The 13,620-nt window shown below is 44.6% G+C and overlaps 1 protein-coding gene across 2 annotated transcripts; it reads left to right on the forward strand.

Moving 5' to 3' along the window:
* The first annotated feature begins 5,646 nt into the window (after positions 1-5,646).
* Positions 5,647-11,363, forward strand: LOC4334114 (uncharacterized). 2 transcript variants are annotated; one of them, XM_015775684.3, is made up of 10 exons: positions 5,647-5,816; positions 7,995-8,262; positions 8,360-8,564; positions 8,775-8,865; positions 8,983-9,125; positions 9,265-9,508; positions 9,615-9,719; positions 10,064-10,246; positions 10,334-10,538; positions 10,631-11,363. In XM_015775684.3, the coding sequence occupies exons 2-10, from the start codon at positions 8,046-8,048 to the stop codon at positions 11,113-11,115; spliced, it is 1,878 nt and encodes a 625-aa protein (XP_015631170.1). In that variant the 5' UTR covers positions 5,647-5,816; positions 7,995-8,045; the 3' UTR covers positions 11,116-11,363. The 2 variants fall into 2 exon arrangements, with proteins under 2 accessions (XP_015631170.1, XP_025879632.1); XM_026023847.2 differs by having other exon boundaries at positions 5,647-5,805.
* Positions 11,364-13,620: the final 2,257 nt, after the last annotated feature.

Below are 13,620 nucleotides of genomic sequence, written 5' to 3' on the forward strand. Positions count from 1 at the left end.
TATAAATTTGTTGTTTGGCTTATTCCCCTAATAAGCAAAACGACGTGGCCTTTCGTGCAGGAAGAACCTGCTTTGGGACGGCCATCACCGTCTCTTCTCCTCCATTCCCCAGATGGTCCTCCCGAACTCGCTCACTCGCTGGCCTTCGTTTTTTTTAGAGAGAGAGAGAGAATGGCGACACTCTATTCATTAAGTTGCATAATGACAGAGCATCTCCCGGATATACTCCGGGGTCACAGAGCGAAAGATATTACTCCCTCCGTTTCGAAATGTTTGACACCGTTAACTTTTTAGCACATATTTAACCGTTCGTCTTATTAAAAACTTGTGTGAGATATGTAAAATTATATGCCCACATAAAAATGTATTTACCAATGAATCAAATGATAGGAAAAGAATTAATAATTATTTAAATTTTTTGAATAAGACGAACGGTCAAACATATGATAAAAAGTACATAGTAAGTGCTCAGAACGACGAGCCAAAGTGTGTGTCCTACATTGGATAAACGGTTCACATGTATGAAGGAACATGCAAGGAATGAACTCTTGACTTTCTTGATGTCGCTCACCACGCAACCAGCAGCAGAACGATCTCGTTGGAGACTGGAAGCGTTGGATGAATGAGAGGCAGTCCGAGGCCATGATAACCTGCTGGTATCCCTCCTCCCCGTGCCAGGATCAGCGCACGTCTAATCGCCAAGGCTTCAGCTATTTCAGGGACAACAACTTCGGGCTTATTCATTTTAAAGGAATTGTAAAGAAAAAGCATAGAAATAGGAATGGGTTTTAAACTACCATTCGTTTCATAGGAATGTACCATAGGAAAACTATAGGAAAGTTTTCCATTCCTCCATTTTTAAAGGAAAAGCATAGGAAAAAATAATTCACTCCAACCTAATATTTGTATTTTTTTGGTTGGCTTGCTCAACAACATAGAAAAAATTCATGTGTTTTTTAATCTATAGGTTTGCACATATATTTCTGTAGTATTCCTACGTTTTGAAAATCCTGTGAAAAGAACGAGCCCTTCTTGAATTCGCTCGTTTCACGTGAAAAAACGATTCACGGACTCGCCGTGAGCGGCAGCACGCACGCCCACGCGCAACAATGGCGCACGACCCAGGCCGTTTTTGGTGTCACGTCGCCGCATTATTACGTGTGATTTCGGCGGCACGCGGGCGTGTGCTGGTGCCCTCGGCTGCGACGCGTCTGGTTGGCCCGTCCCCTTTACATGTGTGGCACCAGCCGGAGATGGACCAACGCGTGCACGCTAAAGTTTAGGGCCTTTGCAACCTGGAACCTTCTCATCCTCACCATCCCATTCCGCGGCGGCTACCATCGCCCCGGCCCAGTGGCCCACACCCCCCAGCTGTGGCGGCACAAATCGACGATGCCAATATGCCCATTCATGCTGGAAAGTGGAAAGGTGTACTCTACTCCTACGTATAGCAGCAGCACACAGTGAAGACAGACTGCAATCTTTCAGTCATCAGTGACCGTAGTAGTTTCAGGCAGCATTCAGATGCATGGGAAGGCTGCAATGGTCACTCCAGTGCGTGACAAAGCTTAATGCGCGGCTTTCACGGATCCGGTGATTGGTCGGCCGATCTACCCGAGTCAATTCCATGTAGCTAATTAACAATCCTGCACTACTAGTATAGTGCACCAGTGCTGCTGCTGCTGCCGACTTGAGTCCTAACCCATAATGCAGCGTCGTGCGTGCATTGTCTCCCTTTATATTGCTGCAGCATAGATGCAGTTTAAGCACAAGGATGGTTAGTAGTAACACGGCACTAATTCGTGGAAACAATTGGTAGAACCCACGCTGTTCGGTTAGCTTAAACCCTTCGTAAACCTGCTCTAATGGCACCGACACGCAAAGGCACTGCATGTCCCCGCCCTAATGACGGGCATTAATCCACGACAGCAGCAGCAGCCGCAGCCGCAACGGAGACGTTGTGAATTGTGATCGTGGAATTGGATTTGGATTCGCTGTGAGCCTCCTGTTTTTTGCAGATCTTTCCAACTGAAAAAAAAAAAGGAGGAAAAGGCTCTCTTGTGATTTAGCAACTCACCAATGGGCCAGCGATAACGGGTCTAGTACGTAGGAGTACTAGTGCTGCTACAGCGAAGTGCGAGGAAAGGTTGGCCATTAAAACTGCCCAACCTTTGCTGTGCGCTGTTCCGTGGCGCCCTGCATTTTCCTCACCTGCCATAGCTGTCCGGGGGCCTTCACTGCATGTGCAGCTGTTACACTTTAGTACTCCGCTTAATTCACCTACCAAATGTACTGACAGTAATGTGACACTCTAGTAAATGCTAATGGTGGAGTAATGCGCTACTATGAAAATAATTAACTACTATTTGTCACCCTTACGAGTTGTTCTAGAGAATTTAACACTTAATACATAGTTTCTCCATCCCAAAATATAATAATATTAAGCCCTCAGGATTTGTCTTAAAATATACTTCCTCTGTTTTAGATTATAAGATTTTCTAGCATTGCCCACATTCATATAGATGTTAATGAATCTAGATATATATAGTGTTTAAATTCATTAACATTAATATGAATGTGGACAATGCTAAAAAATCTTATAAACTGAAACGAAGGGAGTAACAATTTCTCCACCAACATTCTCTTCCCAACCAATCACAACCCTCCACCATTTATTTTTTCCACCTACCTCCACTATTCATCCAATTACAACCCTCCATCACTCACTTCTACCTACTTTCTTAATAACCGTGTTCAACCCTAAAACTTCATATATTCTGGGACAGAGGGAGTATGTCATAGGCAGCGAATGACAAATTATTAGTTGCTATATCTTGAAAATTTCAAGTAGGAGTACGTTAAATGTCCCGCTACGGAGGGAGTATGTACTGATCCACGTCCTCGCTGATATTCCTATCGTGTGTGACAGATTTCTTTTTAGACAGCGTCTGGTTGGTTGGATCGTAGTACTACTACTGTTGCTGCATGAGCGTGAACAACGCGTGATCCCATCATGCTTTATCCTAACTTCTCTGACGAGCATGTAGTAGACGCCTCGTTGTCCTGCCATTATTCTCTGACGAGCTGAGCCACTCTGGTTTAATTTACTCTGCTCTCTGGTTTAACTTACTCCTACTCTGCTTGGATCGATCCCGTGATCCGTGGAACATTTGTTAATCTAAGACGCGATCTGGATCTTTCAATTAGTGGTAGCCCAAACCCTGACGCGATCTGAAGGAAATTTTGTCAACGACGCAGCCACGAGAACGAGCCTGACGACAAAGGGCGCGGACGGACGAGCAGAGCAGTGCCGGGACAGCGTATACGTGCTGTGCCTGTGTGGCGCCAACCCCCTCCGTTCCAAAATAATTACAGTTTTGTACTATTTACGTTCAATGTTTGACTGTTTATTTTATTTATTTTTTTTATTAATATTTTTATTGCTATTAGATAATAAAACATGAATAATAATTTATGTGTGACTAAATATTTTTATTTTTTTACAAAATTTTTAAATAAGATGGACGTTTAAACGTTGAGCACGGATATCCACGGCTGCACTTATTTTGGGATGGAGGTAGTATTATTCTTTCTCATTAGAGCAGGTACAATAGCAGGCTATTAGCCAGCTACAATCATATTTTAATGAGATAAACAATGAGAGAGAAGAGTAGCGGGCTACATATCTGTAGCCAGCTGCAGCACGGACTCCAAGACGCAATGTGCGTATGACATGTGGGACCATATATTAATAGTATAGTAAGCAACTATTATATGAATTGGCTGTTAGATTGACTATAGATGAATTGAAGATAATAGTGGGCTATACTATTAAACTTGCTCTTACAAACCGGAACACGGAGTATCTAGATTTATAGTTATAGTTAGAAGTTTGCTTTATTTTTCTAAATGGAGAGAGTATATCTATAGTCTCCATTTCAAAATAAATTTACTTTTATATATGAATATAAATATAGACTAAGATCATATTTATATATAAAAGTAACTTATATATGAATATAAATATAGACTGAGGTCATATTTATATATATAATTAAATTTATTTTTAAACGGAGAGTGTATCTACTATCCACAAAACTAATTTTGAATCTGATCAAACATATGTACAAATTTATTTTTATAAATTGATTTTTTTTCTTGGAAGGAACACTATCTACTCCCATGCGTCGCCGGCTGTATCTGATCTGCAGGCACACTAAAATAAGAGTGAAAAGAAACTGCACGATGCTTTGACGATTTCTGTATTTGCATTTGTGTGATTGGGATTTAATAGGGGAGATGCGAATAGTAGAGAAGTCCTTTTTCTTAGCATGCCTGGCTGGAAGGATAAGGAAAGGTGATGATGGTCCATGACTCCATGGATGATATAGAAGAAGCAGAAGAATAAAAGTCATACATAGAGAAGTTTCTGACACCTGTAGCTTCTTTTGGATTCAGAAGCTTCCTCAGCAATTTAACTTTTCATTCGAATTATGAGAAGTTGTAGTTGTAGAATTCAACAAATAAACTATAGGTAAGAAGCTGTAAAACTCGGCTTCTCCAGTTTATCAAAAACTGTCTACTAATCAACTATCTCTCACAGAATTTTAAGCTTTCCTGAACAAACCTAAGATCACTCCCCTTGTGGGGAAAAGATGAGAGAACATCACATGCATGCATCGCTCTGTCTACTGTCTCACTTTGAACTTTCCATCTGTTTTCGTTTTTCTAAGAGAAGGCTGCAAGATTTTGATTTCTTTTCCCTTGCATCATCATTTGGCTATGAAAGCTTTATTCATCCTAAAATAAAAATCAACTTTTTAAGAATGAATATAGGCTGGTGCTTATCTAGATATTACATCCTTACTTATCCATATTCATTCGTATAAGTGAGTACTTTTCTTGATAGAATGAATACTGGATCAAAGCAGCTGTAATAACACCCCAGCACATGAATTCTTTCTAGTACTAGAGCAGTCGAAAAAGGCAAGCGATGCCAGAAGTAGCAACGAACGTGTGTTGACGCCGAAGTTAATGACGACATTAAAACCTTGGAGTAACACCTCATTGATCTACTACCTTGTCTGTCTTCTTTCCATTTTTTTTTCCGTTGGAACGGTCGGTCCTGGATAAGTTCAAAAAATGGGACATTTGATTTGAAAGGAAACGGCTCAAATTGAACTTTTTTCTACTTCTACGGAGTGTACTGCCCCCAACGTCTCTACGTTAGGTGCAAACCATTAATTAAAAGCGTAAACAGTGTCGCGTTACACGGACCTGCCACTTGATCAGGGTACAAACACTGTTCTTTAGTTAGAGGATAAATAGTTGAATACGGTTAAAAATACAGTATAGTCCACTGGCGAGACTTATGCCGGGGAAAGCAACAAAAAGGTTGCCTGTCACAACTCCCGAGCAGAGATCCCACGTCCACTAGGAACTAAAAAAAATTAAACAAAAAGACGATGACGAATGCAACTGACATGTGGGCAGGAACCGAAACAGCTGCATGTGGGCCCCACTGGACAGTGAGAGTTGGCCTTTTTGACACCGTGGCATGGCCCGACATCCGCACGGTCAAAATTACCGTCGCCGTCGCGTAGATTCTCGGAGATAAAAAGAGAGAGAGAGAGAGAGAGAAAAAGCGCAGGAAAAAAAGTTGCAAGTGAAAAAAAAATCTGAGAGCAAGCAGTTGGTTGTCAATAAAGCCTCGCGTTATTGTCGTCTGCCTCCCCTGCCCCGCCGCGCCAACCCCGTCCGCCGCCGCCGCACGTCGCCATCGCCGGATCTCCGGCCGGTATTCCGGTGAGCACAAGGTACCCGCCCCCTCGCCTCCACCGTGTCTCCTTGACCTCTTCCTCTCCGGCAACTTCTGTGTCGGCGGTGCGCCGGAACACGCGCGCCACGCCACCGCGAATCTATCGCGTCCAAAAAAAAACAAAAAAAAAATCTCGCCTGAGAAGACGGTGATCTGCGAGCTACCCTCGCGTTGTCTCCGCGTGGTGGCGAGCGCCTCGTGCGCTCTAGCCATCGCCCAATCGCGTCGTCGTACTGGTATAGTGGCCGACGACGACGGTGGATTGGTGATTAGTTCCCATCCATGGCGATCGCTAGCAAGCTAGCTTGCTAGATGGATAGATACGCCACAATACATAACAAATACATGGGGCTTGGGCGTTTGTGGAGTAGTGGAGAGTGACCACCAGCTCACCACCACCTCCTCCTCTTTTGGCTCGTTGCTCCGCTGGTTCGATCGATTGCCCGCACGCCAACCTCGCATGATTTTCTTTTCCCTCCCCATTTGTGACACACTAATTAAGCAATTCTGGTTGGACTCACTCACTAATCTGCCTTGGCTCTCTTTGAGATAGAGAGAAAAAGAAGAGAAGATTTTTTTTTTATGGGTTAAGATGCTTGTGCTGTTTCTTTTTTCAGACAACGGAGCAAAATTATTTCAGGCTCTAATATTAAAAAGAATATATTATATATGTGATATACATAATGTGGAGATGCTTGCACTATACTGTATTTTGTATTACTAGAGGTGGTTAGTGACCTGTGTTAGTGAGCCTGCTCGTGCGAGTCCAAAATTTTCTCCTAATTTAATTGAGCTAATCTCCTATATGGAGGAGGTTAAGCTGTCTCAATCTGCAGCCTCTGACCCGGCAAAGCAGAGTGCACACAAGCTCCCTCCCGTGTCGAAGCCGCCGTCGCATGATTAGACAAACGATTCGTTTATAGCTCTCATGTCCCTTTCACCCGGAGGAGCTTGACAAAAAGACTCGCCGCCGCGGCACAGCTCGCCGGTGATGAGACGATGCAAAAATAAAATGGGGGAACGAATCTCTCGCGGTCGAGCCGCGAGCGACCTCACACAAGCGGCCGCGTGGAGCGTGCAGTGACTGCAGCTCTCACGCGGCCTGTAGAAGCAGTTTGTGGAGTTTTGTGGCCGGCGTGTGAGAAGAGAATTTCAACAGCAATAATCAAAGATTAGTCTCTTGGCTGATCTTATCCACAGCGACATTGCACCAGATTGGATGGATGGATGCATATCATCCCTCTTGCGGGCGATGTGGAGGTCGCCGTTCTTGATTGGCTTGGCTGGCTTTGGCTTCCCTGTTCGATATTGATTTGGTTTGTACTAGTAGAATACTGCTGGTATTAGCTAGGCGTTGATAGTGGCCGGGGCTTAGCGTCAGGTCCACTGACCACTGGGGCACTAATCAAAGTTGCTGATTTCTTTCGCTTTCTTTTTTCGTTGCAATGCGATCCTCATGTCGGCGCGGGTATCGCGGGGGAGATCAAAGTTCGTAGCTTCGTTAGCCGCTTAGCCTACTAGTGCTCTCATTAGTCTATAAGAGAGAATAGGTCTTTTGCTTTGCTTTCAGGACATGGTCACCTTTCTCAGGCAGCAAGCGTAAGCAAGGCAGAGGAGAGGGAAAGAACCTCTCTGCAGTGCTGCTGCTGCTAGCTTGCAGAAAAAAAAAACTCTCATCTTTTGCAGGAAGAGACATCACTGTTTCTGCATTCGTGTGCATTTGGATTAAGCTTTGCTTATCCCTTTTTAGTGGAGATTGTTGAGTATATCAGGTAAACACATGTGCAGTCTTGCTGTGCTGTATGTATGTGTGTGCATGATTTTGTCGTTTGTTTTATGCATGCTGCGTTATCTGCTCTTATTCAAACTCTTGTTATGTGCTGGCTGGCTGATTCAATTAATCAGGTTAGGTACATGATTGTTTCCCCTGTAAGTCATGTTGGTTTTCAGCAACTTGATGCGATTGGATAAACAAGTTTGAAAAACCGACCATGTTTTGAGTATGCTGTTCCCTTGTTTCTGTTTTGATTGCAACCTAAGAGACTCTTGAGTCTTGACTATTCTAATGTTTGAAGATGTTGTTGTTCAAGCAAGAGACGTGCACTACTATGCTCCTATGTAGTTACCCTCATACTAGCCTGAAAAGCTTACACTCATAGATATGCTTCTCTCACAGGTCTATATATTGGCAGCTCTGGTTGGAGATAGACACTCACACTGAGCCAAGATGGGGAGTTTGCACAAGTTCAGTGTTATTCTCCTCATGTTATGTTTTGCTACGTTGGGGAGCGCTCAGTATGTCAAGTATAAGGATCCGAAGCAGCCCGTCTCTGTTCGTGTCAAGGATCTGCTCGGCCGGATGACTCTCGCTGAGAAGATTGGCCAGATGACCCAAATCGAGAGGGAGAATGCCACGGCGGAGCAGATTGCCAAGTACTTCATAGGTGTGTCATGGTTTACTACTCATGCTCAAGTAATGTGAACGATGAAATGCTGGATACTATATGTTTTGTGTTTTGACATTGGTGTGCTGTGATGCAGGTAGTGTACTGAGTGGTGGAGGCAGTGTGCCTGCTCCTCAGGCATCAGCTCAGGCTTGGGCTTCAATGGTGAATGAAATGCAAAAGGGTGCCCTTTCGACCCGACTAGGTATTCCGATGATCTACGGTATTGATGCCGTGCATGGGCACAATAACGTCTACAAGGCTACAATCTTCCCCCATAATGTCGGGCTCGGCGCTACCAGGTATGAAGTGATTTTACTTTTGATATGATAATTACCTCTTACACAACAATACGTGGATACTTTTTTATGTTTGACTACAAGACTGCAACATCTTAAGGTGATAACACAGTTGTGATGCACACAGTGCTTGTTCTAAAAAACAGGGTGCTTATGACGCATTTGGTGGTCTGTATTTAAAAAAATCTTGATTCTTGATTTGCCGTGTTGCAGGGACCCCGACCTAGTAAAGAGGATAGGAGAAGCAACTGCTCTTGAAGTTAGAGCTACTGGAATTCCCTACGTCTTTGCTCCTTGCGTTGCGGTAATTAATACTAGATGATACCTCTTCTATAGTGGGTGATCTCAATCTGGTTAGGGTGCGTGTTCCCTTTTCATCAGCACTATGAACTCACTGTTGTGTTTACATGATACCTCTCAGGTTTGCAGAGACCCAAGATGGGGACGCTGCTACGAAAGCTATAGCGAAGACCCAAAGGTTGTCCAGTCATTGACCACACTCATCTCTGGCTTGCAAGGCGATGTTCCATCAAATGATGTAGGAAGACCATATGTTGGTGGAAGGTATACCTCTGATACTGTATAGCTTTAAAATCATCTTTGTGGCTTGTACCTTTCTGCCTATAATTGACAGGTGAAATTGGCGTATCACTGCAATATACTACTATATGACTAACTTTGGTACTACTTGCTTACTGTGCAGTAAGAAAGTTGCTGCATGCGCAAAGCACTATGTTGGTGATGGTGGAACGGTCAAGGGAATCAACGAGAACAATACAATCATCGATACTCACGGGCTGTTGACCATTCACATGCCTCCTTATTATAATTCTATCATTAGAGGAGTCTCCACTGTCATGGTTTCATACTCTAGCTGGAATGGAGTAAAAATGCACGCGAACCATCACCTAATCACTGATTTTCTCAAGAACAAGCTCCGCTTCAGGGTTAGTTTTTCTAAAAAAACAAAATAGTTATCTTGATTTATTTTCTTCAATGTATATTTGGAGATATTGCAGGCGTATTTAATTGCTTTGGATCTTGTGCAAACAGGGTTTTGTGATTTCTGACTGGCAAGGCATTGACCGGATCACTTCTCCTCCGCATAAGAACTATTCTTACTCAATCGAGGCTGGAATTGGTGCCGGCATTGACATGGTGAGATATGCAGACCATGTGCATTAACTTCTTCCCTTTTTTTTAGGAAGATTGAATTATATCCCTAGCCTCTATGTCAAGGACGCATAAAGTCATAGTTAATTTCTCTTTTGAAAATCCAATAAAGCATTTGATTTGTTAGTCTGTCCAACTTTAGTTTGTGGGATAAAAGGTGGATTCAACAATTAAAACATACATCATGTTAGAAGAGTGGTCTTGTCTTGTTATTACGAGTTTATGACACATCATTGATGAGCCTTTTTTCTACTATACTAATACAGATGCGATGCTTTATTCCCTTTCTTATCAATTTATCATGCCTAATGTATATGTGCTGTTTGCAGATCATGGTTCCTTATACCTACACAGAATTCATTGATGACCTGACAGAGCAAGTTAACAACAAAATTATCCCCATGAGCAGAATTGACGATGCTGTCTACAGGATTCTCCGAGTCAAGTTCACCATGGGTCTATTTGAGAGCCCTTTTGCTGACTCTAGCCTCGCCGATGAACTTGGAAAGCAAGTCAGTGCTGAACACCTCAATCCTCCTATTACTCACACTTCATATATCAAGAATTTTTACTGACCAATTCCATCTGAACCACCATAGGAGCACCGTGAGCTCGCGCGCGAAGCGGTCAGGAAGTCCTTGGTGCTGCTGAAGAACGGAAAATCCTCCTACTCTCCGGTGCTTCCCCTCCCGAAGAAAGCCGGTAAAATTCTCGTCGCGGGAAGCCATGCTGATGATTTGGGCAGACAGTGTGGAGGATGGACCATCACCTGGCAAGGACAGCCCGGCAACAACATCACTGCTGGTAAACTATTCATGATCAAAATGTTTCAATGCTTGTAACTTCATCTGAGTTTTGGTGGGTGGCAAGAATTAAAATCCACGGACAATGTGCAGGCACGACGATCCTGTCGGCGATCAAGGCCACCGTTGATCCCAGCACGACGGTGGTGTACTCGGAGAACCCGGACAGCAGCGTGGTCACCGGCGACAAGTACGACTACGCGATCGTGGTGGTCGGCGAGCCGCCGTACGCGGAGGGGTTCGGCGACAACCTGAACCTGACGATCCCGGAGCCCGGGCCGACGGTGATCCAGACGGTGTGCAAGAGCATCAAGTGCGTCGTGGTGCTCATCTCCGGGCGGCCGCTGGTGGTGGAGCCGTACATCGGCGGCATCGACGCGTTCGTGGCGGCGTGGCTGCCGGGGACGGAGGGGCAGGGCGTGGCCGACGTGCTGTTCGGCGACTACGGGTTCACCGGGAAGCTGTCGCGGACGTGGTTCAAGTCCGTGGACCAGCTGCCGATGAACGTCGGCGACGCGCACTACGACCCGCTCTTCCCCTTCGGCTACGGCCTCACCACGCAGGCGCACAGCAGCTGATGCGGCGGCGATGTCGGTGGAGAGTGACGTTGGTTGGGACGTGACGCCGTCGTGACGAGAGAGATGGCGATCATGTAGTACTACATACACATGTTGTTGGGGTGGATTTGTTTGTGGTGGGGGAATGCAATAACGATGAGAGTGAGTGATGTGCTCAATTCTTGAGGCTGTGGCTGTTGTTAGTGTCATAGTGTTGGGTTGTGGAATAATAAAAAATCAGATGCGCTTTTGCCTTCTTTCTCTCGGCACTCAGCTTGTGTTGCGTCATTCTTTTATGATGAAAGGTAGTTCATGAAAACTTAGTACTATTAGTCGAAAATAAGGTTAAATAAATAAAATCTACTACCGAGTAGCTCCCCACTTTGAGAAGAAAGCGAAATGGCACAAAAGCTATCACCTGAAGAATCCTTCTTGGCTATCACTATCAGCGCTGTCATCCGAGCCAACCCGGTGCCATCGCGACAAGCAAATCGCGCCCCCGCTGCTCATCGAGAGATTCTGCAATGCACTCAGATCGTCGCGGAGGCGATGGTTCCTTGGGAGTTGGGACAAGTGTAGTCCCAGATTTTTCCTGCATTGAATCGATGCGTGGCGGAGCCCTCTTCTCCCGGCGACATCCTCGCCGTTCTCCGTTGAGCGCCGCACACGATCAGGCTCCCGCCGCCTCAGTGGCCGGGAGGACGGGGAGGGGAATGGAATTGCGGCGTGAGTGCGGCCCAATTATATTTGGGCCGAAACGGCATTGCGGTCTACGTGCGACCTGTCATACACGGGCCGGAAATCGACTGTGGCCACTTTGAGTCCCTTATGTCAGTGGCCCCACAATTTTTTTTTTGAATGACGAATAGGTCCCATATATATGTTTTAAATTCTAATGTCGCCTAAGTCTGGGAGATATAGAATGAAAGAAATCGTAGGACCTTCTAACAAAAGAAGCTCCTAGCAACCAGCTTGCTAGCCAAGATTAAGGAGGAAGCAAAGACATGGGTTCTAGCGGACACAAAATTTTTTTGGCAACTGTCTTCTATATAGTTAGCACGGTCCAAAGGCCCTGAGCTTGTACATTTCTTTCTTTCTGCCATCTTGTGTAGTTTACTCCTTTCTCTATTCAATGAAATTGGCGGCTCGACGATTCGTTAAAAGAAAAGTCACCTAAGCGTCATATCACCGCCACAAATCAGAACAACACTGCCATGTCAGCAAAATCGTCAAGGGAGTAAAATTGTACCGGTTTTAATAGTTGATAGTTTGAGATATCTGGTTGTTATCGACCAAATTTGGTAATATCAGCATCAGAAAAGGAGATTAGATCGAAGTGGAGTCGGAGGCAGAGATCGATTCAAGAACAGAGCAAGAATCGGCTGGAGTCCAGATCGGCTACAATTAGGATTGGCTGGGTCTGAGTCGGACTAGGTAAGCCGATGCAGCCGATTCCGACAGTATAACTTGGTGTATGCCATCGGGTTGAATTGAGGTGCTTCAAGATCATTGCCACACATGGATAGAGTCCTGAGAATGCAATTGTATCTATTAATTAGGATGTTTTATGTAATTTTCTTAGAGATATGTTTGGGCAAAAGTCTGCCGCAAAGACTTATGGTATCTTAGAATTTGTTAGAGATAATGGTCGTGTCCGGTATGGACATATCTTGTAATTCTCGGGTATAAATAGACCTCGAGCCCTATGTTATTTTTAACACACACGTTCAATACAATTTCGGCGCATCATCACCTTTTGCTTTAGTTTTATTTCGACGAGTTCTTACTTTCGGGTTGAGCTGCATCGGTTTCGATCTTTAACAAGAGGTAAAACTTGTTATGACGGCTTGTGTTCTCGGGATTAGTGCTTCCATCTTTATGATACTCTAATCCTGTTTATATAATTCGTCGAGTTATCATATATCTTACATAATCTCTAGCAATATCGCCATCTAACTTACGATCGGCTAACATCTGTCAGTGGAGGGCAGCCGATTAGGTTAGATTCCGATGTTGATTTAGATTATGTAAGATATCTACCACTCTATGAAACTTCCAGCGGCTTGATTGTCTAGATATTGTTCTTCTTTTCATACTTAATGCTGCATCAGTTGAGTTTGATCCATTAAATCGTGCTTAGAATATCAATCTCTAGCCTGCCTTCTGGTTGCCGATTAGGGTAGTATCGGAGTTTCAGCCGATCTTATCTGATTTAACCATATTCGCTCTATATGCTTCAGTGACATGTTAAATCCGCCCTTTATGTTAAGATCTTATTGCATTTAAGTATATTAGGCTTTTATTTGATATATTATACTTGTTTTGATATTGTCGGTGACATGGGATCAGGAGTATCATGACTAGAGGTTTGAGGCAGACACAATCGCACACATGGCCTGGTACCCCCGAGGGACGTCGGGCCCGAGGGTGATGTGTTCGCCCTCCTCTTAGTCCCCCCGAGGGGGTCGGGCCGCACCCCCCTCGGCCCCGAGGGCCGAGGCGCCCCGACCCCTCGTGGGTTTTTGC

The sequence above is a fragment of the Oryza sativa genome, chromosome 3 (genome assembly GCF_034140825.1).
Source record: "Oryza sativa Japonica Group chromosome 3, ASM3414082v1".
NCBI classification, from domain to species: Eukaryota; Viridiplantae; Streptophyta; class Magnoliopsida; order Poales; family Poaceae; genus Oryza; species Oryza sativa.